The sequence below is a fragment of the Bubalus bubalis genome, chromosome 3 (genome assembly GCF_019923935.1).
Source record: "Bubalus bubalis isolate 160015118507 breed Murrah chromosome 3, NDDB_SH_1, whole genome shotgun sequence".
Taxonomy (NCBI): domain Eukaryota; kingdom Metazoa; phylum Chordata; class Mammalia; order Artiodactyla; family Bovidae; genus Bubalus; species Bubalus bubalis.
This window is the reverse complement of record NC_059159.1, coordinates 103,625,291-103,652,583: the sequence shown is the minus strand read 5'-3', so window position 1 is coordinate 103,652,583 and position 27,293 is coordinate 103,625,291. Positions and strand designations below refer to the sequence as shown.

General features: G+C 37.1%; 1 protein-coding gene across 6 annotated transcripts in view; it reads right to left on the bottom strand.

Moving 5' to 3' along the window:
• The window catches only part of RFX3 (regulatory factor X3), a 342,491-nt gene that overhangs the window by 186,987 nt on the left and 128,211 nt on the right, over positions 1 to 27,293 (bottom strand). For all 6 annotated transcript variants that reach the window (XM_025281551.3, XM_025281552.3, XM_044939912.2 and 3 more), the window contains one exon: positions 13,080 to 13,204. In XM_025281551.3, the coding sequence (XP_025137336.3) occupies positions 13,080 to 13,196 (117 nt within the window). In that variant the 5' untranslated portion in view covers positions 13,197 to 13,204. The remainder of the gene's footprint in view (positions 1 to 13,079; positions 13,205 to 27,293) is intronic.

Genomic DNA, 27,293 nt, shown 5'->3' with positions numbered 1-27,293 from the left:
ACTTGTGGGATCTTCAAAAATGCATTGTGATTGATTCATAGAACTAAAATTGATCCTTCTTGATATAAAATATATCATGTTCTTCACCATGAGACTGTCCAGCTATGTCAGTAGGCTTATACCATATCTTATTATACATTATATGACTGCTTTATTTCTATAGGGTGTGGCTTAGGAGCTCAGGTCCTGAAGACAGGTATCTTGGGTTTGATGGTGATCTGAAAGAATCATGGCTGAAGGAAGGTATATTAGTTAAACATCAGGTTGAGGATTTAGCACTGAACTACCAATCAGCCAGGATAAAGAGGTGGCTGTGATTTCCACTCAGGAGTAAGTCTATTAGTTTGTAAGGGCTGTAAGAAAAATGAAACCTCAGTGTCCCAGCAGAAATGGCTTTGACTGATATCAACACAAGCTTTTAAATAAAATAAAGAGCCATTCAATGTGCGTCTATTTCTAAAGTCAGCCCTGGATAAAAGAAAGAGCAGAATGATCATTTTTCATGAACGGAAATGTTATGTTACTTATGCCATGGGATAAACCTTATGATATGCTGGTTTAATACAGGTATTAAACTTGAAGAATTTTAATGGATCATTCATTTGGCTATAAAACAGTCCAGAGGAGGAGATGATTCTCAGCTTGTATACTATATATCCCTAGAGGCTCCACTTCCCTGATAGCTCAGTTGGTAAAGAATCAACCTGCAATGCAGGAAACCCTGTTTTGATTCCTGGGTCGGGAAGATCCACTGGAGAAGGGAAAGGCTACCCACTCCAGGACTCTGGCCTGGAGAATTCCATAGGTGAAAAGCATCTTGGGAGCTGTTAACAGGGGCAGAAGAAGTGGACAAGACCCAAGTCCTTTCCCCTCCACACACACAAGGATTGAGTCTGAAGAGCTCAAGCTATTGTATGATTTAGTATACTCCATCAATACAAACTGAGTATCTACTTGCTCAGCATTTATGAGTCCCATGAAAGAAGACTTTCAAAAAAATTATTTGTCAAATAACAATACAAATATAATCCCATTCTTGAAAGAAATATAACATCAATCCCACATACATACATTTTGTAATTACTATCTAAAAGTATACTTCTCAAATGTTAAGCACAGGCTGTCAAGGCCAAATGACTGTAATCCAAAGTATGTTATTTAAATTCTTTGATCCTCAGTTTCCTCACCTGCAATAATACCACCTACCCTTGTGGAACTGTTTTAAGCTTTAGAAATAAAGAGCTGAGCATTAAGCACAGGAAATGGCACGCAATAGGTGCTCAGTAGGTGGCAGCTACTATTATTATTATTCATTGCTGTATCTGGATTTCTGACAAAGCAGAATGGTAGATGACTTCAAAATAAGAATTATTATTGAAAACCTAAATAGCTTATAGAGCTCGACCAGTAGTCACGGAGCACTCCACCTCACCTCTCACTACTCAGGTCTCCTATCCACTCCTCCAGGCACTTTAACCCTGCTTCAGTTCCATCAACCCATGTTCTCCCTCACATCAGGTCTTCACAAACACCCTACTCTCAGAAGACTCTTCCTTTTATTCCCTCCCTGGTCACCTATATTCTTTAAATCTTAGCTTAAACATCACTTCCTCTGGGAAGACTTCTTTACAAGCTATTACTACAAATAACAACTTTTATTGCTTCTTCTCTTTCAAATACTGATGTCAAGGAGGCTCAGCTATATATATATATATATTGAGGTCTATATTGACAATGTATTTCTAGCACACATAAAGAATTCCTCTGATTTACTTTGGCAAAGAGGGCAGGTGCTCTGTTTAAGTTGTGTTCCAATTTCTTCAAATTATATGTAAACAGAAGTGCCAGTTATTATAGTTTTCTATTTTCTACTTATAGGAAAAATTTTACAGGACAAACTGAACTTTTCAAACAAACAAAAAGTACTGATGTTGAAACTGACAGTTTGATAAGTAAATTTGATGATTCATATGAAACATTACATGTCTCTAAGAACAAAATTATGGAATTGACTAAAGTAAGTAGATAAAACTAAGTGATTATTGAAAAAGAAAATTTTCTGCAGTTCAGCTTTGGGAGGTCCTTTGGAATAGCTATATTAAATGAAAAGTGTAAGCCTCTTCTAATTAGAAAACTGAATTCCAGGTCAAAGTAGCTATAGAATATTAATATATTATTCTCATTTTAATTTCTTAAGGTCATATCATACCACACCACCAAACTTGGTTCAAAATTATATTTTATGAACTGAGTAAAAACTGGAGGTGTTCTTGAATTCTACTGAAAAAATTGGCATTTCTCTAATCACTATGGTGACTACACTGGGTGACAGACCATCCAGGGTGAAGGACACCAGTGCTGACCTTGCCTCAGACCAAGTTGGTATCCACTCTGACCTAGAGCCTGAGTTTCAATAACTCACAATCCAGAGCAATACAAGGAAGAACCAGAGGTTTTTAGTAAATAAAATGGAAGCAGCTGGCTTTAAGACTAATGTAATTGCAGAAGATAAGTTACTTGACAATGAGGGCAAAGACAGAGAGTCAAAGACCAACTCTTCTAGAAAAGGAGGTCAAATCCCACCCCCTCCAATTTTTCATTAGACAAGTCTGATAATATTACCAGTACTACTGATAGTGATAAGAATGAAAATAATAATAGCAAAAAGAGAACTTTTATCAAACGTTTATTATATATCAGGAACTATTCTAAATTATTTAATAAATAGGTTATTTAATACTTTATCTAAATATGTAAGACATAATTATTTTTATACAGTAGGGTATTCAGTCTTAGAAAATAAATTGTTTCTTAAAAGTCATATAACTAAAAAGAGCAAGAGTCAGGATTTAAATCCATGCTTTTGACTATGAATCTCACTCTCTTAATCTGTACGAAACCTGATTTATTGATGAAATATCTATCAAAGAAATAAAAGGGGAAAATCAAAATCCATGCAAAAAAAGAAATACATAACAGTCAAGAGAATCTAATGTTAAAGAAATATCTAGAAAGACCCTAGAGAAAAGTACTGGATTTGGCTCTGTCCAAGATAATCACCATGGCGTGATCACTCACCTAGAGCCAGATTCCTGGAATGTGAAGTCAAGTGGGCCTTAGAAAGCATCACTACGAACAAAGCTAGTGGAGGTGATGGATTTCCAGTTAAGCTATTTCAAATCCTGAAAGATGATGCTGTGAAAGTGCTGCACTCAATATGCCAGCAAATTTGGAAAACTCAGCAGTGGCCACAGGACTGGAAAAAGTCCGTTTTCATTCCAATCCCAAAGAAAGGCAATGTCAAAGAATGCTCAAACTACCGCACAATTGCACTCATCTCACATGCTAGTCAAGTAATGCTCAAAATTCTCCAAGCCAGGCTTCAGCAATATGTGAACTGTGAACTTCCTGATGTTCAAGCTGGTTTTAGAAAAGGCAGAGGAACCACAGATCAAATGGCCAACATCCTCTGGATCATCGAAAAAGCAAGAGAGTTCCAGAAAAACATCTATTTCTGCTTTATTGACTATGCCAAAGCCTTTGACTGTGTGGATCACAATAAACTGTGGAGAATTCTGAAAGAGATGGAAATACCAGACCACCTGACCTGGCTCTTGAGAAACCTGTATGCAGGTCAGGAAGCAACAGTTAGAACTGGACATGGAACAACAAAGTGGTTCCAAATAGGAAAAGGAGTTCGTCAAGGCTGTATATTGTCACCCTGCTTATTTAATTTATATGCAGAGTACATCATGAGAAACGCTGGGCTGGATGAAGCACAAGCTGGAATCAAGATTGCCGGGAGAAATATCAATAACCTCAGATATGCAGATGACAGCACCCTTATGGCAGAAAATGAAAAGGACTAAAGAGCGTCTTGATGAAAGTGAAAGAAGAGAGTGAAAAAGTTGGCTTAAAGCTCAACATTCAGAAAATGAAGATCATGGCATCTGGTCCCATCACTTCATGGTAAATAGATGGGGAAACAGTGTCAGACTTTATTTTTTTGGGCTCCAAAATCACTGCAGATGGTGATTGCAGCCATGAAATTAAAAGACTCTTACTCCTTGGAAGGAAAGGTATGACCAATCTAGATAGCATATTAAAAAGCAGAGACATTACTTTGTCAACAAAGGTTCGTCTAGTTAAGGCTATGGTTTTTCCAGTGGTCATGTATGGATGTGAGAGTTGGACTGTGAAGAAAGCTGAGTGCCGAAGAATTGATACTTTTGAACTGTGGTGTTGGAAAAGACTCTTGAGAGTCCCTTGGACTGCAAGGAGATCCAACCAGTCCATACTGAAGGAGATCAGCCCTGGGATTTCTTTGGAAGGAATGATGCTAAGGCTGCAACTCCAGTACTTTTGGCCACCTCATGCGAAGAGTTGACTCATTGGAAAAGACTCTGAGGCTGGGAGGGATTAGGGGCAGGAGGAGAAGGGGACGACAGAGGATGAGATGGCTGGATGGCATCAACGACTCGATGGACGTGAGTCTGAGTGAACTCCGGGAGTTGGTGATGGACAGGGAGGCCTGGCGTGCTGCGATTCATGGGGTCACAAAGAATCGGACACGACTGAGCAACTGAACTGAACTGATAGTGCACAGTCCAATTTTCTTGCCTGGAGAATTCCATGGACAGAGGAGCCTGGCAGACAGTAATCCTTGGGGTCACAGAGAGTAGGACATAATTAGTGACTAACATTTTCACTTTCTAAGTGCACAGTATCCATTGCATGGGTAGCACCCAAATTTCATAGGATTTAAAGTCATTAGACAAAAGGGAAATGTAATAGATAACTGTGATGTCTACATGCAGGAAAACAGCAATGAGGGAATACCTAAAGAAACATGTCAACTGAAGAGGGAAAATACTAGGGAGGAGATACATGTAAAGATACCATACTCAAGCTCCCACAAGAGGTTCTTACGCAACATTGTTCCACAGCCCTCACTCCCAGTCCCCTTACCTCCTTTTACAACTCCTTGATTTCACCTGAGCTCTTCAATATTTCTATGAAGAAATGCCCTTTTCCAGTTTGTTTTTCTTGTGAACGCCAATTTTTCCTTCAGCACACCGTTCAAAGGTCACATCCTTGAAGACATCACTGACCCTCATTTCCAAAACAATGTTCATTTTTACTCCTAAGGAACTTTGTATCTAATTCTATAACAAATCCATCTCCATTAAAAGTTGGTTTCCAAGGCTTCCCTGGTGGCTCAGTAGTAAAGAGCCAATGCAGGAGACACGGGTTGGATCCATGGTCTGGGACTATCCCAAGTGCCAAGGAGCAACTGGGCTCATGGGCCACAACTATTGAGCCTGTGCCCTAAGCTTGTGAGCTGCAACTATATGGCTAGCGTGCAGCACTGCTGAGACCCATATGCCCTAGAGCTTGTGCTCTGCAACAAGAGAGGCTACTGCAATGACAAGTCCACGCATTGCAACTAGAGAGTAGCCCCCGCCTGCTGCAACTAGAGAAAAGCCAACACAGCAACAAAGACACAGCACAGCCACAAATAAATAAATAAGATCACTGGTTTCCTGAAATCAGGTACCAAACTGAATTACCTTTGAAACCCCAGCATTTACACAGTGCCTGGCATATTATTCTTAAAATATACTATCCAGAACTGTTAATTTTTTAATAATTTTTAACTCTAGATGAGAAAATATTCTAAAGATCACTTAGAATCAAAGACTATAACTACCCAACTATTTAAATAGTAGTTCTTATTTTTACAAATATTCAGTACAGTTGGTCAACTAAAGAATCTTCTTATTGGGTTCGCACAGTAAAATTTATAGTAGTTCTTATTTTTACAAATATTCAGTACAGTTGGTCAACTAAAGAATCTTCTTATTGGGTTCGCACAGTAAAATTTATTTTGATTATAAATCAGCATGTCCCTTCAAAGCACTTTACTTTTTTATATTGGATACTAAAAATTAGCAGCTCTGATTCCAAAAATAAATATGTTCCTCAAGAACTAAAATTAATGTCTTTAAAAAATTATTTTTACAAAAGACTTTCAATTGAAATTCATTTAAAAATATAACCCCACCTTTTAGGATGTCTGCCACAGCCTTAATTATGAAAACACTATGCCCTTAGGGGACTAAGCCAACGAGAATCAAGTCCCAAGTAAGAGCAAATGAGAGAAAAACATCTTTGTTTCTGTTGATTATATCAAATAATGGTCTGAAATTAAAAGAATTCTGTTCATGCCCATTGAAGCTAGGATGAACAAGAAGCAAACCTCTTGACCCAGAAGAGAGGAAAGATAGAGAAGGAAGATGGATGCATTACCTGGGGCTTAGTTCTCCAAGCTAACACAGGGTTCCATCCACAATATTACTGATCAAATTTTAATCCAATAGAACATTCTGTTTTGGACTCAATATTTTATAGGCAATAATTTTTTCTTCTTAATCACTGTTGACTACTTCCATTAGAAGAACTTTCTCATGGGTATACTGCTAATTACATGGCTTCCTTCTGATTGTGATGATTTACTACACACAGGAACATGGAGAAGAGAAGTGAGAACAGAAATAATCCATTAAGCTGTGGCCTAAAGTGGGAAGTCAGGAGCATTGATACCTAACATGAATCCCTAAAATCCATCTTCTAAGGGTTGTGGCACCATTTTAAAGATATCTATAAACCTAACCTTCTTGAAGATTGTCCTTTGCCTAACTGACAGTTCTGGCTGGATTTGTTTCCTACACGAAATGTCTTTTTGACCACATGATAATACGCTCACTCTCCAGGATGTACCATAACTTAAGTGGAAATGCTAAATGGGTGATAAACTGATACTAGACAAAAGGAAACAATATAGCCACACAGCTATTACATCCATTCTGTGAATTCAAATTATAAACAAAAAGTCAGTGCCTAAATAGCTGATTTATTTATACATATATTTAAAAATATATTTGTAAGAATATGTGTGTGTGTGTGTGTGTATATATATATATCTTTAACTGAATATAATCTTGAAATGAGCTTTTATCACATGAAAAGAAGTTTCAATGCTGCAGTTTCAATGTTGAGTTCCCTGAGTCATTTACCCTGGATTTTTAATTCAGGTCCAGGGCAAGTAGGGTTAGAGGACCTCTCAAAATTAGGCATAAAATGACCAACTTGAAGATGTATCTACAAGAAACTCTGACAAATCCCTCAAGGAAGGGATAGGGGAAGGGAGATTAGCACATTTCTAGTCATATTCGATAGAGACCTATTAGTTCAAAAGGGCTTTTTACAAATATGATAAGGATAAATAATATCAAGTTTGTAGCTTCTAATCAAGATACTGAACTTGAATGTTCTTATGTATTTTATTTAAATGGGCAACAATGTCTGCATTTTTAAGCTGAGACTCTATGGCATTTTATGAATAATGAAATATTGGAAAAAATAGAAAATTTGATAATTATATAGCAATACCTCAAAATATCTTCTTAGAATTCTCCATTCCTAAATCAGATTGTCCAAGGAAAGCGAAAAACTGATTCTTAACATCATACAGAATAAATTAAAAATAACTGAAATATTTTTAGAATAAACGTTTTGCTTGGTACTTACTACACAGTGAAATTAGAACCCTTAGGGCTTTGGAGAAATAAAACTATATATTAAGATTTTAAAATGTTCTGGTTTCTCAAAATTCCAATACATTTAATATTACATTGTCTCAAAATTTAAAGATTCAGCTATGGGCTTTCTCTTTACACCAAATGGCCAAAGCAAGGAAAGCTAGAACACAATGAAAAGTTAAATCAATAGAAGCAACTACCTTTGACATCAATGCTATGATTTCAACATCCATCATGGGTCAGTGACAAGACTTGGAATATTTTAAAGGCATCCTACCACAGTTTGCACTCATCTCACACGCTAGTAAAGTAATGCTCAAAATTCTCCAAGCCAGGCTTCAGCAATATGTGAACTGTGAACTTCCTGATGTTCAAGCTGGTTTTAGGAAAGGCAGAGGAACCAGAGATCAAATTGCCAACATCCGCTGGATCATCGAAAAAGCAAGAGAGTTCCAGAAAAACATCTATTTCTGCTTTATTGACTATGCCAAAGCCTTTGACTGTGTAGATCACAATAAACTGTGGAGAATTCTGAAAGCGATGGGAATACCAGACCACCTGACCTGCCTCTTGAGAAACCTGTATGCAGGTCAGGAAGCAACAGTTAGAACTGGACATGGAACAACAGACTGGTTCCAAATAGGAAAAGTTCGTCAAGGCTGTATATTGTCACCCTGTTTATTTAACTTATATGCAGAGTACATCATGAGAAACGCTGGACTGGAAGAAGCACAAGCTGGAATCAAGATTGCCGGGAGAAATATCAATAACCTCAGATATGCAGATGACACCACCCTTATGGCAGAAAGTGAAGAGGAACTCAAAAGCCTCTTGATGAAGGTGAAAGAGGAGAGTGAAAAAGTTGGCTTAAAGCTCAACATTCAGAAAACAAAGATCATGGCATCTGGTCCCACCACTTCATGGGAAATAGATGGGGAAACAGTGGAAACAGTGTCAGACTTTATTTTTCTGGGCTCCAAAATCACTGCAGATGGTGACTGCAGCCATGAAATTAAAAGACGCTTACTCCTTGGAAGGAAAGTTATGACCAACCTAGACAGCATATTCAAAAGCAGAGACATTATTTTGCCAACAAAGGTTCATCTAGTCAAGGCTATGGTTTTTCCTGTGGTCATGTATGGATGTGAGAGTTGGACTGTGAAGAAGGCTGAGCGCCGAAGAATTGATGCTTTTGAACTGTGGTGTTGGAGAAGACTCTTGAGAGTCCCTTGGACTACAAGGAGATCCAACCAGTCCATTCTGAAGGAGATCAGCCCTGGGATTTCTTTGGAAGGAACGATGCTTAAGCTGAAACTCCAGTACTTTGGCCACCTCATGCGAAGAGTTGACTCACTGGAAAAGACCCTGATGCTGGGAGGGATTGGGGGCAGGAGGAGTAGGGGACCACAGAGGATGAGATGGCTGGATGGCATCACTGACTCGATGGATGTGAATGTGGGTGAACTCCAGGAGTTGGTGATGGACAGGGAGGCCTGGAGTGCTGCGATTCATGGGGTCGCAAAGAGTTGGACACGACTGAGCGACTGATCTGATCTGATCTGACCACAGTTTGAAAACTTAAGATGACATCAGCATATTAACAATACAAAGATGTCAGAATAATAAGAAATTATAGCACCTATCTTATCAGTTATAGACAATCTATATTCACAGAAACACTCTTAGAATGCACTGGGGATCTTCAAGTATGTCACTGTTCTAGAAGAGAGGAAAGGAAAGGAGAGGAGAGGAGAGAGGAGGGAGGGGAGAGGAGGAGAAGGGAGGAGAGATGAGAAAGGGAGGAAAAGGGAGGTGAGGAAGAAGAAAGAAAGGAAGGGAGGAATGGAGACAGGAAGGGAGGAAGGAAGGAAAGGACAGAGTAGACAAAATCTTTCCCAATAAGATAAGCCTGAAAGGAAAATATAACAAGCATTTCCAGGCATATATCACAAGAACCCATTATGTGAAATAAAGTACTTTGTTGACAAAAAGAAAATGAAAGCTCTCAAATTCTTTGCTTGGTGTAAGGGGACCAGGTTGTCACCTGCCTTGAATGTCCTAGAGGAAAGAACTTGAGGGACTGAAAAATATGCCTGTTGGGAAAGAGCCATGTGGCATAACCATAAAGTTTTCTATACTGTGTTCCATACGTACATGAGATTATTTTTTTATAAGGATATGAACAAAGTGTGCGTGTATATGTGTAATTTTCTATTTATAGCTGGTGATATTGATTTTCTACTTCTGTTAAGAACTTAATTTTTTTTTATATTTAATATAAAAAGTGATTCTATTTAAGAAGCAATCAGATCTCCTCTATCAACTCTGTGCAATGAGGTGACTGGCCTTCCCTAACTATGGTGAAAGTCTGAACATTTATTCTTTGGTTTAACCTCTGCACTGAGGAAACCAAGTACAGGTGAAACCATATTGAAATGAAGGATTCAGTGAATTAGCACAAGAAATATCCAACTATCTTTCCTTTTTCAGCTCCCCAGGCTACTAAGCATTCACCCCGCCAGGCAAGAAGTTGAAGTCGTCTTTAAAAATATGACCACCTCAAGAGGAAAAGAAGTACTGAACATCAGAAGGTCCCCAGTTAAAAAGCCCAGTCAAGTGACTCTATACTGAAGTCAACAAAGTCACTGATGCATTCAAATCAGGCTTTTATCCCCACATTTTAAAATATGAATAAACCCTCAAAGATTATCAGGTATTTCAGAAAAGTTTCTAATACAAAAGACAGGCCAGAAAAAAATTATTCTACATGAAAGAAAGAGACTATATGAGAAGAAAATTTCACAAACTTGAAAAATTAATACCTTGAGAGAGAGAAAAAAAGATACTATAAACAGGAAATAAAGCATGATGTTATAAAAAGGGCCATATAAGGAATTTTTTAAAGCTCTTAAAAATTAAAATTATGGTAACAGAAATGAAAAGCAATAGATGGGATGAAAGATGAAACTAAAAACAGAACCAAAAAGTCCAAAAAGTGAAAAAGGAGAAAAAAGAGGGGAGGTAATCATAAATGAAAAAAAAAAGAATAAAAACTCCCAGTACTGGAGAACATGAGTGTCCATGAGATTGAACAGGCTCATCAAGGTTCCAGCACAATGTATGGGAATAGGCCCATATCAAGAAATGAAATTTTAAGAAGCTGGGATTTAAAACATGAGAGAAAAAAACATATAGGTTGCATACAATGGATCAGGAATCAGAACAGACTTTCACTTTTCCATAGCAATTCTGAAAACTGGAAGACATTGGAACAATTCCCTCAGGATTCTGAAGAAAAAGATATCCAACCCCCAATTCTGTACCCATCCAACAACTAAACTGTGAAATAAATTCCCTCTCAGACACAAAAGAGTGCAAAATACACCATTTCTTAGGATGCTACTGCAAGTCGTGCTTTAGCAAATAAAGAAAGAGTTTAAGACACTGATTTAGGAAACAGGAAAGCCAACATAACAGAGAAAAGGGAAATCCCAGGATGATGGCAAAGGGATTGCCCAGGATGGGGCTGAGCAAAGAGCATCCATTCCAGACTAGAGCAGGTCAGAATGCTCTGAGACTTATTCAACTGGACACATAATCGTTAAATGCAAGGAAATTAAATGAGTTTTACAAAAAAGAAAAGTAATCACAGCTCACTAGATAGATCTGAATAGTTTTTATATGTCATGAGAATATAAACATTAATGATCTATCAAAATTACAGCATAACTATTAGGTTGAAACGTATGAAATTGCTGTTTTTGTAGATCAAAAATTGCACATAGTTCAACCTAGTGTATCAGGAGCCTCTGGGACGGAAAAAGTGTGTGTACGCATGCACACAAGCATATGTTAAGGACTAACTAGAAAGAAAAGTGTGATACAAAAATGTTTAAAACTAAAAAAATCAAGAAACAGTAAAATAAACACTGCTTGCCTCTGAGAAGGAATAGAGGGAGGGTGAGGACTGCTTTTTTTTAAAATAACAAACTTGCTAAACTATTTTGACCTGTAGCAAACATCTGGTAACACTAAATTTAATTTTTTAAAAATGTTCCTTGAAAAGGAAGGAAGGAAAAAAGGAAGAAAAGGGAAAGGAGAAAGAGAGAAAGAAATGATAGTCCAGGAGTGAAGGCCAGGTGCACTTATCACACACACTTCAAGTTCTCAAGGGAGCACCTTCTGGAGAAAAGAGCAGGCTCTCCACTGCACTGCCATTAGAGACAGGAATGCTCAAGGCCATTCTTCTTCCACGAAGAAGACAAACAACAAACCAGTGAGTGTAACTGCTCAATATGTACTTAATATTGGTAGGCTGTTGAACTATCTTCTTAAAATTATATATAACATTGTTCCAATAGTTCTCTACCTGCTCTTTGGATGATATGCCATAAGCTACTCTCTTCTGAATAATGTTCAGAGTCTTGAAATTGGTGATGACATCAATACCATTGTATTATACAGAACAGAGAGAAGAGTGTGCTGAGATTTAAGTATAAAAGAAATAATTGTGACAGATGTCTTCATTTACACTGGGAGTCCAAGACCCTTCTCCATGATTCTGGCACTCCCCCTGCCCATCCCACTTCTATCTCCTGAGAAGAACATAACCTTGAGTCCTTCTGTCTATAATTTAAGAAAAGTTATCCCTCTACCCAAAGACTTATTTATATTGCAATTTCAAAAGCACATTTGCTAAAGATTTTCTTTGATACTGAGAAATTACAGGAAAATTATCTTTCTCACATATTTTCTCACCATTCTTTAGAAGAAATGACAGGCCAATGTATTCACAATCCAAAGAACTATTAACTGGCACAAAATAACACCATTTTGTCAGTAGCTTTCCAAAACAAGCTCAGTGTCCCAAGTATGAATAAGCCTTGTAGTAAACATGTGATGATGAATTCATTCTCAATTTTTTAAGTGGCATGACTCAGACTTTCAGACCTTTAAGATAATTTAATTTTCATTAAACAGTATCAGTCACCATAACACCCAGGCACCTTCCAAAATATCACAAAGGCAAAATCCCTTCCTGTAGGGTACAAACATCCTCTCCTTTATCAAATACTACCATAAGCCAATTACATAAAAATATGAGTGCCAACATTTCAATAAGAAAGAAATAGGAAGATGTGATAAAAAATAAGGAGGGGTGAAGAGGAGGAGAAAACCCAGTTAGAGTGGTCAAGTCAGAAACAAATGCTCTGTTTAGGACTTAAGAGGCTCTTTTGGAAGACGGATTATAGTTTGAGTGTTTATCTTTGTATCCCTACAGCCTATCTCAGAAAGAACTTGGCACACCAGAAAATGCTCAAGGAACATTTGCTGACTTTATCTAAGAACTGAACGAGGTCTGTTTTGGCACCCATTGTGCCAGAAAGTATTATGCGAATCATTTCTTCAACACAGCTGTGTTGGAGGGGCAGCACAAGGAGATGCACAGCATCTTCTCTGGGAACAGCAGCTCCTTACCTGTTGTTGGACCGGTACTTGCTGTACCACCTGTGTAGGCACTGCTGCTTGACTAGCCACAGATGTCTGTAAAGTCACTGTCGAACCTGTGTCCGACCCGGTCTCTGATGTCTGCATGATGGTCTCTGAAATTTATTAAAACAGAAAGAAAGTTTAAAATGCTCTTCTTATATGACTAGATACATCACATTGTTCTTAACATCGTACACTGAGACTAACTTTCTACTCCCAGAATATCTCTAACTCCACCCAACATGCTCTCTAGATATTCCATGCATGGTTATAGTCATGTTGACCACTTTTAAAATCAATATAGAAAATTTCTAATCTACATTTTAAAAATCTCCAGAAATACCTCTTATTTTGAGGCTATAAAGGTTGAACTTCAATGAGGTCTCATCTGTTATAAGCTGTTTCAAGCACACTATAAACTAGTCCTATCGTAAATTATGTGAAGACTTAATTCTCATAACACAAACCTTAACTGGATGCAAATGTCATAAATTGTACTTTCTCAACACTTTTATAAACTATAGGATGTCACTGGAAGTGTACAATTTAGAATAAATTATTTCTGAGGTCCAACTTTCGAACTCAATATTCACTGACTTTTAAAAATTAATGTGTATATAAAAACTAACTGATATATCCTAAACTTAGCCACAGGATCAAGCTGACTTTCTTGCCTGTGGGATGATATGGTGCTAAAATTACAGTTAAATTATATTCTTACACAAAGATAGCCAGACAACAATAATGTTGGATATTTTGAAAGATAAGGAGGATCACTATTATCTAGTGACATTTGCAAACAAAGACACGAAATTTTACCATCTCTCATTCACAGCTCAACATGGCATATTTTTCAGTTCTCATGTGCCTTCCTTACTAAATTAAGGATTTAATAACTCAATCAGGATTAAATTTTGCAGTGTACATTCAACAAGTATGGTTTCTTAGACCCTGATATTCCCTTTTGTTACTTTTACAGTCAATAGAAAACATATTAATTTCTTTGCTATTGAGCAGGGACCAGAATTCTAGTTTTCTTTCCTAGGGGAAAAAACAATATTTAATTGGTAGCTTAAGAAAAATACTGCATTATGGTTTAAATCCATGAACAGTATGATGAACATTAATTTTCCCAAAGAAAATTCTGAAAGAGCATTCAGTTCTTTCAGTAGAAAATTAACCCCTCTCAGCATCTTTTGTCACAGAATGACCTCTTCCAATTTTTCCCCAAACCTTTTCTATCATCTCATTCAATTTCAGAAACGGACCTCTGAAGATATCTAATCTAAACTTATTTCGTAAAAGAGAAAACTAAAGCCAGAGAGGTTAAGAGACTTGCTCAAGGTCACAGGGAGTAGAGACAGGACTAGGCCTTTTCACTTAGAAGCTCTGCTTAGTTTTCTTTCTAGACCTTGATAATGGTATAACTTTAGGTGTTTGACTATTCTTATTCCACTGTTAGTCAAACCTCTAAAGCAGAACAATAAACCTTAATGCATACAACAAGATACAGCAGTAAAGCTAACACTGACAGAGTATTTAACACATGCTATGTTTTCTTCTAAGTACTTTACATGTTAATTCATAAACAACTCCACGTGAAAACCCAATGTGGTTGGTATGATTGTAATCTCCATTTACAGATGAGGAACGTTATGCCCATACAGTGAAGGCAGAGAGGGGCTACAGAAGGAAAGTGATGGTGACAGTGGCTACCACTCCATTTGTTTGGGCCAGCTTATGTTCAGCTCACTGAAACTGAATTTATGGGAAAGCAAAACTAGTTGTCAGTTTCTCCAGTTTTCCAAAAGAAGACTTTTTTATGTGAAATAGCTAAAGATTGTGGCTAATTAATAAAAAATGTAACACTGATCTCCAAACACACACACAGCCTTTTTTCTTCACTAGTATTAAGACCACGAATATGCCTGACAATATTTGAGAATGACAGTATTCACTACATAAAACTCTTGCCTAATTAAGATCACCTGGGGACTGCTGCTGCTGCTAAATCGCTTCAGTCGTGTCCGACTCTGTGCGACCCCATAGACAGCAGCCCACCAGGCTCCCCCATCCCTGGGATTCTCCAGGCAAGAACACTGGAGCGGGTTGCCATTTCCTTCTCCTGGGGATTAGTGGTTCCCAAAATTGGGAGAGGGGATACACAAATTCAGAACTCTATCTGTACCTCTTCTTTATTCCATTGTAGAGGGAAGAAATACCCTCCCCCAAAAGAAAACACATGCCAATTTCCTTCAATTCATTACACACTTTTGGGCAACTGATGCCACTTGCACTAGAGCAGAGGGCTATTAGTGAGAGCGAGGTGACACCTTTCTGTAGGGAATGAGGAATGAACCAGACTGATATCATCTTCAGTGAGTTTTTCTTAGATTCTCTTCCCAACTCCAAGCGAGGCATTGGTCAATTTAGTACACAAATGAGGAACACAGTTGCCAGTTATGTTTTTGTGTTTAAGCTATTCAATCAAGGGTTGGATGAGATTCTTACAATGAAGTCACTCAAAGTAAAACCCTCTCCTGTTCATTCCAGTCTTGGCTAGGAACTTCACTGAGGCACTTTCGTGTGTCCAGGGGTCTGTACGGAAGATCACCCTACACACTCTTTTTTGGTATATGACTCATAATTTGACAACCACTGTTTTAGACAAATATACGTTAAGACTATAAATAATGAAGATCTTTAAAAAATTAAATGCACTTTGAAAGTAATTCCTCAGTAAATCACCTGAGAGAGCTTATCAGAAGATAAAAGACACAGATTTGAAAACTGGGTGCCTATGGACCATATTAGACTCCTTAGATAGGCTTTGGCATTGACTATCTACAAATTAAAATTTTTAATTGTCAGCCTTTAAAAACCAGAAAATTCTGTGTTAAAAGCCAAATTTCTAAATTCTCTTGAAAAATCTGAATATCTAGAAAAGGTAAGCCCATATTATGCGTTTTATACTCAAATTATTTATATGGCAATACATATGCTTGGCCTTTATAGGCATTTGAGGCATAACTGATGTATAGAACAGTCTTATGGACTCTGTGAGAGAGGGAGAGGGTGGGAAGATTTGGGAGAATGGCATTGAAACATGTAAAATATCATGTATGAAATGAGTTGCCAGTCCAGGTTCGATGCACGATACTGGATGCTTGGGGCTGGTGCACTGGGACGACCCAGAGGGATGGAATGGGGAGGGAGGAGGGAGGAGGGTTCAGGATGGGGAACACATGTATACCTGTGGTGGATTCATTTTGATATTTGGCAAAACTAATACAGTTATGTAAAGTTTAAAAATAAAATAAAATTTAAAAAAAATTAAGAAAAAAAAAATAATAAAATGGAAAAAACAAAACAAAACAAAAAAAACACCCAAGCTTTGACTACTTTACTAATAGGAATGTTTAACTTTTAGATGATTGGAACTAAAATCTTTATCACTTAACTTCATCTCTGGGTCAGCTGAGGCCCAGAGATGTTAAGTCACTGAACCGAGACCAAATAGCTGTTGGAAGTAAAAAAAGAGGGTATGGACATCACACTGAAGCTCATGCACTGAACTACTAACAAACTAGAAGTCCTGAGTTTCATAATTGACCCTGAATAGACCAGAAGTGAAGGGAATTTAAAAAAGCAAATTGGTAAACTTTTAGAATGAGAAAGAAGGAAAAAGATCCCAATTATTTAATAGGAGCAACCTTTACAGAATACAATGGGGAAAATAAGATGGAGAGAAAATGATGGCCTATATACCTTAAAGTTAGACAGTCATGAAGAAATTTCCATCCAGCTTCTTGCTCTAGAATATACCACATCAAAAGCAACACAGAAAGACCAATCCAGAACATTCAATAACTTCCCAGAATATCTACTGTTTACTCCCAAGTTACTGCTCATCATCTAATCTCCTTGGCTCCTGAATTACAGGGTCATGCCAATTGATGAGAACTTAGTCTCTCAGTTTGGTCTCTACCCTTCCTTAATAGACACAACTTAATTATCCTCTGATTTCATTTTCTTCCTCAAGTTTGCAGAAGAGGTTCTCTCCACCAAAGCCTCAGGCCTTCAAAGGATCTTAGTCACATCCCTCCCAGAGACTGGCTCAAAAAGTTATAACAAAAAAACACTCACAATCCCATAGTTAGGTCTCTCATTAACTAGTCTTTTCCAGGTGCCACACAATATGCTAGCAGCTTGAAATATATCTTCTCATTTAATCCTCAAAAGACCCCTATAATGGTAATGCTATTATTTCCCATTAAAAGATGAGAAAACTGAAGCACAAATTGATTAAAAACTTGCTGAAAGTCACACAGTTGGTAAGAGTAAGTGTCTAAATTCAAATCCAGATTTGCTTTACTCTAAAGCCCGTGTTATCATATACCACACACATGTCATAATGTACATTACTGAATACTTTGCAAAATCACAATCAAAGGCTTCCAAATGAAAAGCTAGAGATAACTGGTCTGAACAGAAAATCTTTGGGATTCTCAATCTATCCTATTTGATATATAACAGTGAGACATCTCTTCTCTCTCTGACATTGAACACAGGAAGCATTCTCTTTCTACTGAGACATAATACAACTGAACTGAGCTATCAGAGAAGCCTCGTTGCCCATTTGGTAAAGAATCCGCCTGCAATGCAGGAGACCCTGGTTCGATTCCTGGGTCAGGACAATCCCCTGGAGAAGGGATGGCTACCCACTCCAGTATTCTTGGGCATCCCTTGTAGCTCAGTTGGTAAAGAATCTGCCTGCAATACAGGAGACCTGGGTTCGACCCCTGGGTTGAGAAGATCCCCTGGAGAAGGGAAAGGCTACCCACTCCAATATTTTGGCCTAGAGAATTCCATGGACTGTACAGTCCATGGGGTCACAAAGAGTCAGACACAACTAAGCGACCTTCACTTTCACTTTCAATAAAACCCAACTAGTGTTTTTCCAGAGGCATTTTAACTGATTAATTCTGAAGACCTGACTTAATAGCAGATCAATTTGAATGTTAAAGCATGCTGAGAAGTGTAAGCTTCCCGCCAAATTCTCCTAAACAGATCATTTAAACCCACTGACACATGCAGAGTATTTTGGTAGCTTTCCAACATTACTTGAAAGCACAGACCATCACATGAGGGTACTGTCTTAGCATGCTTCATTTGTAGGTTTTGTTTTAGATCCAGTATAAAGGACTGTGTGTACATCTGAGGTGTTCCCATTCATCTAATGGTGGTTTCTGATGTTTTGTTTATGTTTGGGAGTAATTTGGTTAGTTTAGTTCCTTCATAGCCCCCTTTCAAGTGATATTTGTTTATCAGCCACAAATGCTGTCACATTAATCCATTTTGATAAGCTAAATAAACCCCTGCCGTTTGTCCATGATGCAGTCCATATGTAAATAAGTTGTATATTCTTGCAGGAGAGAAATGCACAATTTCAGTCTAGTCATCCTTGTCTAATGTGGCTGTCAGGTGTGTCAAGAGCAACAGATGCTTGTTTGACAAAGGACCTTTTTATTCTGGCTAATTAAGCAGTTGGACACACCCGCCTGTTAACGGTTTTTGCTTTGTATGGCCAGCTCTGGCTGAATCATGCGAATCTACAGCTAAATAGGCCACATTTTGAAAGAAGGCTAATTAACCCTTGGAAAAAGGAAAAGAATATTGCAAAAACCCAGCTGCTGAATGCAGCAAGATTACCATTCTGCAACCTGATGGGCAAAACCCAGGCAAAGCAAATGTGTTTGGAACAAACACACATTATTGCAAGTTTCAAGGCATTCAAGTGTTCTTTGTGAAACTTCCTGAAGATTATTTAATACACTCAAATTCACAGCTGGATTTCTTTCATCACACACAATGTACATGCCAGATTAAATGGTTTAATAGTCTGACCTAATCAATTACTTATCAAACAGAACTATATAACTGGGCTAGCTTAAAAGCACATAGTATCATCTAATTTTTTGGGTTTTTTTATCCTGAAATAATTTGCTTTCCAAAAAAAAAGGCAAAGTCTGCAAAGCTTGGTCCCAGTATACTGACTGTATTGTCGTTACACACCAAGGAATGTAACAAGTTTTAATTCAGTTCAGTTCAAAATAAAAACCTGTAATTTTGAATACAACAGAGAATTATCTTCCTTTATCCTTAGTATAGAAAAGCAAAAGATGGTAATTCCAATTTCTATTTCAACCAAATTAACCAATATTATTATGATAGTTAGTTATTGGTATAGTAAAAATAAATCACACCTAAAATGTGACATTAAAGAATAAATTACTTAGAAACCTGGTTCAACATAAGACCATAGGAATGCTATTTACAGAACAAAAAGTCATGATTTAAAATTATTACTTTTATAATACAGAATAAGGAGTTTAACATCAGTGTGCTTTCAGAGAAACATCCAAAATCACAACAAAACTTTTTCAGTATGAGATTATTACTAATACTCTGATTAAGCATCAGTATTCTTGAATAAATGTTAGAAAATAAATAAGAGTATATATAACACCCATAGCATTGAAAACCTCTACTTATTAAAATTAGATAACTGAGTTATGATTTTGGGAAACAAAATAGCTGATACATACTTTCCTGAACACAAAACCAGTATGAAATATACATTTCTGACTATTCTGAAGTAGATGATGAAAATATTAAGATCATTCCAATTCTTCAGGAAAAAACTAAGAATATTAAGCTTTTTTCAAAGTTGACAATATAATGAAAAATAATGAGGTACATTAGAAATTATATATAGGGTTAAAATAATGTGGTTTTCTTTTTTGAAACTGACAAAACTTTATTGGGCTGAATAATATACCTACAAATGTAAAATACTATGTCTTGGTTTTTTGTTTTTTTTTTTCCACTTCACTAGCACAAATGAAAACAAACTGGTTAAGCTACAAACTAACAGTCAGCTCTTTTTACTTGAAATATACCTCTGTGAAAAGTTTACTCATTGTAAATAAAGCACAGGGCTTTCTCAAATCAGTAAATCAAGTAACTAAAGAGATGTAAAACAAAAATTTCTAATTTTCTATATTATAAAAGCTCTGCTTCTTCTTTATATTTGATGCTATAATCCTCCTGTGTATATTTAATCTTTTGTACTAAATTGATCTGTAGAAAAATGATGGAATGATAATAGTGTAGACTGCTTGGCAGTCATCTTCCTGTGATAACTGATAACAGAGATTAATCTTGGCAATGATTAATCAGCACACTGGTAACATATACAATTTGCCTGGGTAACTTTTTTCACTTTTCAAGCAAAAGTTTTCTCTTTGATTCAGAAATAGATTATGAAAAACTGTTCTTTGGATAAAACAAATCAAATTAAATAACTTTAACACTTTTTTATCTTAATGGACTAATTAAAAAATGAAACAACCTATTAACACATTACTGAAACCAAACTGCTGAAATGATGTAAGAATTTTGTTATTTGTTTCTAGTTATCAAGAGAGACTATTATCAGTTACAGAGGTAATTCCTGGGAAAAGAGACCTACGTGCTTGTCCAGTCTACTGCTGAGGCCATCCTGCCTGGCATTTTCTCGCACTCACTTTGACAAATTAAAAGGCCAATCAGTCTTACCTAGGTAACATATGCTAAAAAAAAAAAAAAAAAAAAAAGGAGCACTCAGATAACAGCTAAAAGAAAAGAAAACCAATGAACAAAAATTTCTGAATATCCTATACTTTTTCTTACTAGAAGAGGAGTCTGAGAACAAAATGATGCAACATACAGAAAGATTCTTACCAAAATCTATTAGACAAATCTATAAATGTTTCTTATTATTGGTCAATTCAATCCTGACAGGGACTAGAACCTATTAAACAGAGTATTTAATGATGACAGCACTTAATAATTCTATCATAAATCAATCATTTTCATTACTAGAGAGAGTAATAAGAATAGCTAACATATGTTGAGCATTTCCTATGTGATAGATACCTTGCATCTTTGCATACATTGAACCTTAATTTCAACCATGAAGTAGATATTCTCATTTTATAGGAGAGAAAAGCCTTCAGTTCAGTTCAGTTCAGTCGCTCAGTCGTGTCTGACTCTTTGCGACCCCATGAATTGCAGCACGCCAGGCCTCCCTGTCCATCACCAACTCCCGGAGTTCACTCAAACTCAGAACTATGTAATTTGCTGACAGTCACAGAACTATTAAGAGATAAAGAAAGGATTCAAGTTCAGGTCTGTCTCACTCCAATAATGGCACTGGATCCCAGGCAGCAACATAAACAGCTAGACAGGTGAGGCTATTTTAGTGAAATCATCAAAATAAAGTATTCTATGGAGACTTTGGGTGCTAAGAAAGAATTCTAAATTTGAACAAATGGACACAAATATCACATGAACTGTAAGTATGTACTATGCCTAGTATTTGATCACTATGTAATCAAAGTTATGTTTATGACATAGAAAAGCATATCATGGGTTAAAAGAGATATGTACTAACCTTGTGTTCAGAAAATATTTTATAGATGGAAGAGGAAATAATATGAGACTTGTTTCCTTTTAAGAATTTAAATTTGTCTTAAAAAAACAGTCAAATGGACACATTTAGGCTAGTATCTCTATATAATAATATATATAATATTATCTATAATAATATATATTATACTATTATAATATAATAATATACACAAATACAAAGATGTTCACTCAAGTATTATTTATGACAGTCAATAATAACTGAAATGTCTGTAATGGAGGAACTAATAAATTCTTCTACTCTATATTCCTATAATGGAACACTCTATAGATCTATAAAAGTCAGCATGGAAAGATGTTCATAATACTTAAATATAAGAAGCAGGATGCCAAATAATATGCAGCCCATGGTATAATTTTATTCACAGATATAAAATGGCATGCTGCTGCTGCTGCTGCTAAGTCGCTTCAGTCGTGTCTGACTCTGGCCGATCTCATAGACAGAAGCCCACCAGGCTCCCCTGTCCCTGGGATTCTCCAGGCAAGAACACTGGAGTGGGTTGCCATTTCCTTCTCCAATGCATGAAAGTGAAAAGTGAAAGTGAAGTCGCTCAGTTGCGTCTGACTCTGAGTGACCCCATGGACTGCAGCCCACCAGGCTCCTCCGTCCATGGGATTTTCCAGGCAAGAGTGCTGGAGTGGGGTGCCACTGCCTTGTCCATAAAATGGCATGGTTTGGTAAAATTCTTGAGGGTATACAGTGACAACAGTGTAACTCCTAAGGACTCCTGAATACAAGGTTTCCCAAACCAATGATCTTAACTTTGGGTGGCCTCAAGCTAACCATAGGCTTGCTGGTCAAAAGCAACATGAGCTCCAGAGACTCATCCTACCCTGGAGCCATCCCAAAAAGTCAGTTTTGTATTCTGTAAAATAGCCCTTATAATCCCCAAAATACCTGTATAGTATTTGATCCCAAAATACCTGTATAGTATTTGATCCTTTCAGTTAGTAAAAGTTCTGTCTGCCTTCCTACTAAGTGGCTCAAAATTCCCAAAGTGCTCTAAAAACCAACATTTTCAATATTTCTAATGGAACAGGCTACATGCAAAACAATGAAATTAGATAATTCTTTAACACCATACACAAAAATAAGCTCAAAATGGATTACAGACCTAAATGTAAGACTATACACTATAAAATTCCTAGAGGAAAACATAGGCAGAACACTCTGACATAAATTGCAGCAGTATCTTTTTTGATCAATCTCCCAGGATAATGTAAATAAAAACAAAAATATACAAATGGGACTGACTTAAACTCAAAAGCTTTTGCACAGCAAAGGAAACAATAAACAAGATGAAAAGACAACCCACAGATGGGGAGAAAATATTTGCAAATGATGTGGCCTACAAGGGATTAGTATCCAAAATTTATAACCAGCTCATGATGCTTAACAGCATCAAAACAAACAACTAAGTCATCAAATGGGCAGAAGACTTAAATAGGTACTTCTCCAAAGAAGACATACAGATGGCCAAGAGGCATATAAAAAGATGTTCAACATAACTAATTATTAGAGAAATGAAAAACAAAACTACAATGAGCTGTCACCTCACACTAGCCAGAATGGCTATCATCAAAAAGTCCACAAAGAATAAATGCTGGAGATAGTGTGAGGAGAAAGGAACCCTCCTACACTGTTGGTGGGAATGTAAATTGGTACAGCTACTATGGAGAACAGTATGGAGGTTCCGTAAAGAACTGAAAATAAGAGCTATCATATAACCCTACAATCCCACTTCTGGGTATATACCCAGAGAAAAACATGATCTGAAAGGATACACACACCCCAGTGTTCACTGGGGTGTGGACAATACCCAAGACATGGAAGCAACATGTGCATCAACAGAGGAACAGATAAAATGTGGTACATATATACAATGGACTACTACTCAGTCCATTGTATCTATGTACACATACTTATTTAAAAAGAATTAAATAATGCCATTTGCAGCAACATGGGTAGACCGAGAGATTGTCATACTGAGTGATATGATATCCCTTCTATGTAGAAGCTATAAGAAATGACACAGATGAATTTACTTACAAAACAGAAACAGACACACAGACTTTAACGAACTTATGGTTGCCGGTGGAAGGGATGGGTGGAAGGAATAGTTAGGGAGTTTGGGATGGACATATATACTCTGCTATATTTAAAATGGATAACCAACCAGGATCTACTGTATAGCACATGGAATTCCACTCAACTGTTATGCAGCAGCCTGGATGGGAGGAGAGTTTGATGGAGAACTGATACCTGTACTTGTATGGCTGAGTCAGTCCCCTTGCTGTTCCCCCCAAACTATCACAACATTGTTAACTGGTTATATTCTGTGCTATGCTTAAGCCCTCAGTCATGTCCAACTCTTTGCAACTCCATGGACTGTAGCCCGCCAGGCTCCTCTGTCCATGAGGATTCTCCAGGCAAGAATACTGGAGTGGGATGCCATGCCCTTCTCCAGGGGATCTTCCCAACCCAGGAATCGAACTGGGGTCTCCTGCCTTGCAGGTAGATTCTTTACCAGTTGAGCTACCAGGGAAGCCCAACTGGCTATACCCCAATACAAAATAAGAAGTTAAAAAAAATTATCTGGAGATTATATCTACAGGTCCATTCATTGCTAGTGCCATGAACTTGGTCATATTTCTGCTGAAAGAAGGAAATCAATGGTAATACACATTCCCAAATGTCAAATATGATCCCTTCCTTATGACACTGCCTAGTACTTATTGTCCAATCCAGAATAAAGACATGAATTTCAATTCTGTTCCCACATACTGAAACTCATAAAAGCAGTGGTGCCCTTTCCATAGATTTCAAACTGAGAAGGGGATATAGGTGGGGAATTTAGGTGTTTAGTGTCTCTTAAAACAAGCCTAGTGACATCTGGTTTCTTCTTCCTACACACCCTAAACTTTATTAAAAAGTTTTATTTTTTCCCCTATACTCAGTAGTGGGGTTTATCCACACACATGAAATTATTCACTTTCAGCCTTATGATTTGTGTTGATAAACAAAAATATGGTTGCCAGCTGGGGCTTCCAAATAAATGGTCTTACTTTAGATGGGATGAGAGCAAAGAGAGAGGAAACATTGGCTTAAAAGGTAGCCTACTTAAAGAACCACAAAAGAAAGCAAACAGGTAATGCTGTTTCCAAACAGGATTTCCTTTGGATTTAACATGGAGTGAAGTAAAACACGAATTCTTAATTTTCTTCACACCAAAAAAGGCTTCAATAACAACTTTTTCTTGGATTCTCTTTCCCACGCAAGAAATTTTTCTATTTTTTTCTACCTCTTATTTCTTTTTCTTTTTATAAAAGTAAAGAATAGAGCCTTTTGCAGTTCCTAACTATTGCAATGACAGGCTCAAAGAGATCAACACATCTAAAAGGGGATATAATACTGTATAATAACATTGCTAATAATGGAAATAATATACTCCATTAAATGTACAATATCTTAAAAGAACTAAATTCATTACTGCCATTTTTTGGTGAATGTAGTGAACATGGGAGAGAGGGTGGACTTCAAAAAAATCTATATATTCATACATACATAAATACTGGAAATAACTGCTCTAAAACATAATACTATTATTAATCAAGTGAAATAGTTACACTGACTTTCATTATAAAATGCATATGTACACACTTAGAAAAAAAGGCTTGGATAAAAGATGAAAATTAAAATAGATTGAAGATTCTACCCAATTCTGTTCGCCCTCAAACTTAACGAGAAAATTACTTCTAAAAATGAATAATACTTGAAATAAGTCAATAATACTGAACTAAAGACACTTCCTTCAGAGCTTCTTTTTTGGAATTGGTGATGCTCCTTTCAATTCACTCTAAAGCATTTTCATGGCTTCAAACACAAGAGTTCCTTCTAAAGCCTTAGGCCTTAGGCTATCTCATAAATCTATGGTTAAGACCCCTTAACTGGGGATATTAATATGCAATTCACCTGTAAATTCTCTATTATTAAAAGCTATTGTCATTATGTAATGTTTTATATAATTGTAAAATTTTACAAGATGCATTTTATTTCTACCCTCCCTCCTCTTCTTACACGTTGGGGATCTTCCCAGGGGACTAAAACAGAACTCTTCCTTTAACCCTTAAAATACCTTCAACAGTAACTGTTCTATCATTTCTTTTATCACCAAACTTTTCTCTCTCAATCCCCAAATCTAATCAATTACGGAGGCCAATGATTCTGCTTCTTTGTCTCTCAAAATTTACTCACATTATCTTCATCTCTTCAGCTCCAGAGTGGAGGTCAGTCCCTGCAATAGGTTCCCAGTGCCCTTAGGATGAACAGCAAAGCCCTCAACAAGGGTTTGTAAGAAAGACTCTTTAGAATATAGCTCCCGCCTACCATCTCCAGAAAGTACTAAATACAAGCTGCTGCTGCTAAGTCGCTTCAGTCGTGACCGACTATGCGACCCTATGGACAGCAGCCCACCAGGCTCCTCCATCCACAGGATTCTCTAGGCAAGAATACTGGAGTGGGTTGCCATTTCCTTCTCCAAAATACAAGCTAGCCATATGGAACTACTCTCAGCTTCCTGATCCCAGGGCTTTTGCACAGGAAGTTCTCTTTGACTCAAATGTGCCTTCCCACCTCTTCACTTTATCTTTCAGATCTCAGAATACCTTCCACTTCCCCCAGACACTCTACCAAACCCCATCACTATTCCCTCTCCCTGACCCCTCTGCTTCCAAATAAGTCTGGATCTGGTATTTGAGTGTTCCTATAGCATCTTACTTTTACTCAGCTAGCAACAATATTAGATGCAGTTAACTGTCTCTCCAGATGATTATAAAAACCATGAGCACATGGACTATGCTTATCTTTTTTACCTACAAATATGTAACACTGCCTAACACACAGAGGATCTTCAATTTGTTGAATGAACAGATGAATCTACAAGGAGGATGAGTTTAAGACCCTGCAGAAACAGTACTATTAGAGCACACTATACCAGGTGCATTTAATACTTAAAAATTGTGAAAAAATATAGTTTTCTCAGTCCTGGGTGTTCATTGGAAGGACTGATGCTGAAGCTGAAACTCCAATATTTATGTAAGGATTTTGCACCTCACGTGAACAGTTGACTCATTGGAAAACACCCTGATGCTGGGAGGGATTGCAGGCAGGAGAAGAAGGGGATGACAGAGGATGAGATGGCTGGATGGCATCACCGACTTGATGGACATGAGTTTGAGTGAACTCCGGGACTTGGTGATGGACAGGGAGGCCTGGCGTGCTGCAATTCATGGGGATGCAAAGAGTCGGACACAACTGAGTGACTGAACTGAACTGAGAGCCATTTACAACCAAGTTATTTATTAGGAATATTTTCTCTTAATTTTCTAATGTGACTTCACTTTCAATTCCCATTATGGCAGAATTTTATAACTCCCATATTCTAATATTTGTATGCCTTAACAGATTTTGTGTATAGTTTTTTTTTCAATAAAGAAACAAAATAAGGATTAAATAAACTCAAATGAGCAAATTAAGTTTGCAATTATTGCTTTGAATCTCCTGACACATCATTTACTATTTTAATAAGTACACCTGATTCACTGAATTGTGGTTTAAGAACCAATGCTCTAATCATATCATCTGAGAAAATGTAGCCTGGTATGCCTCCT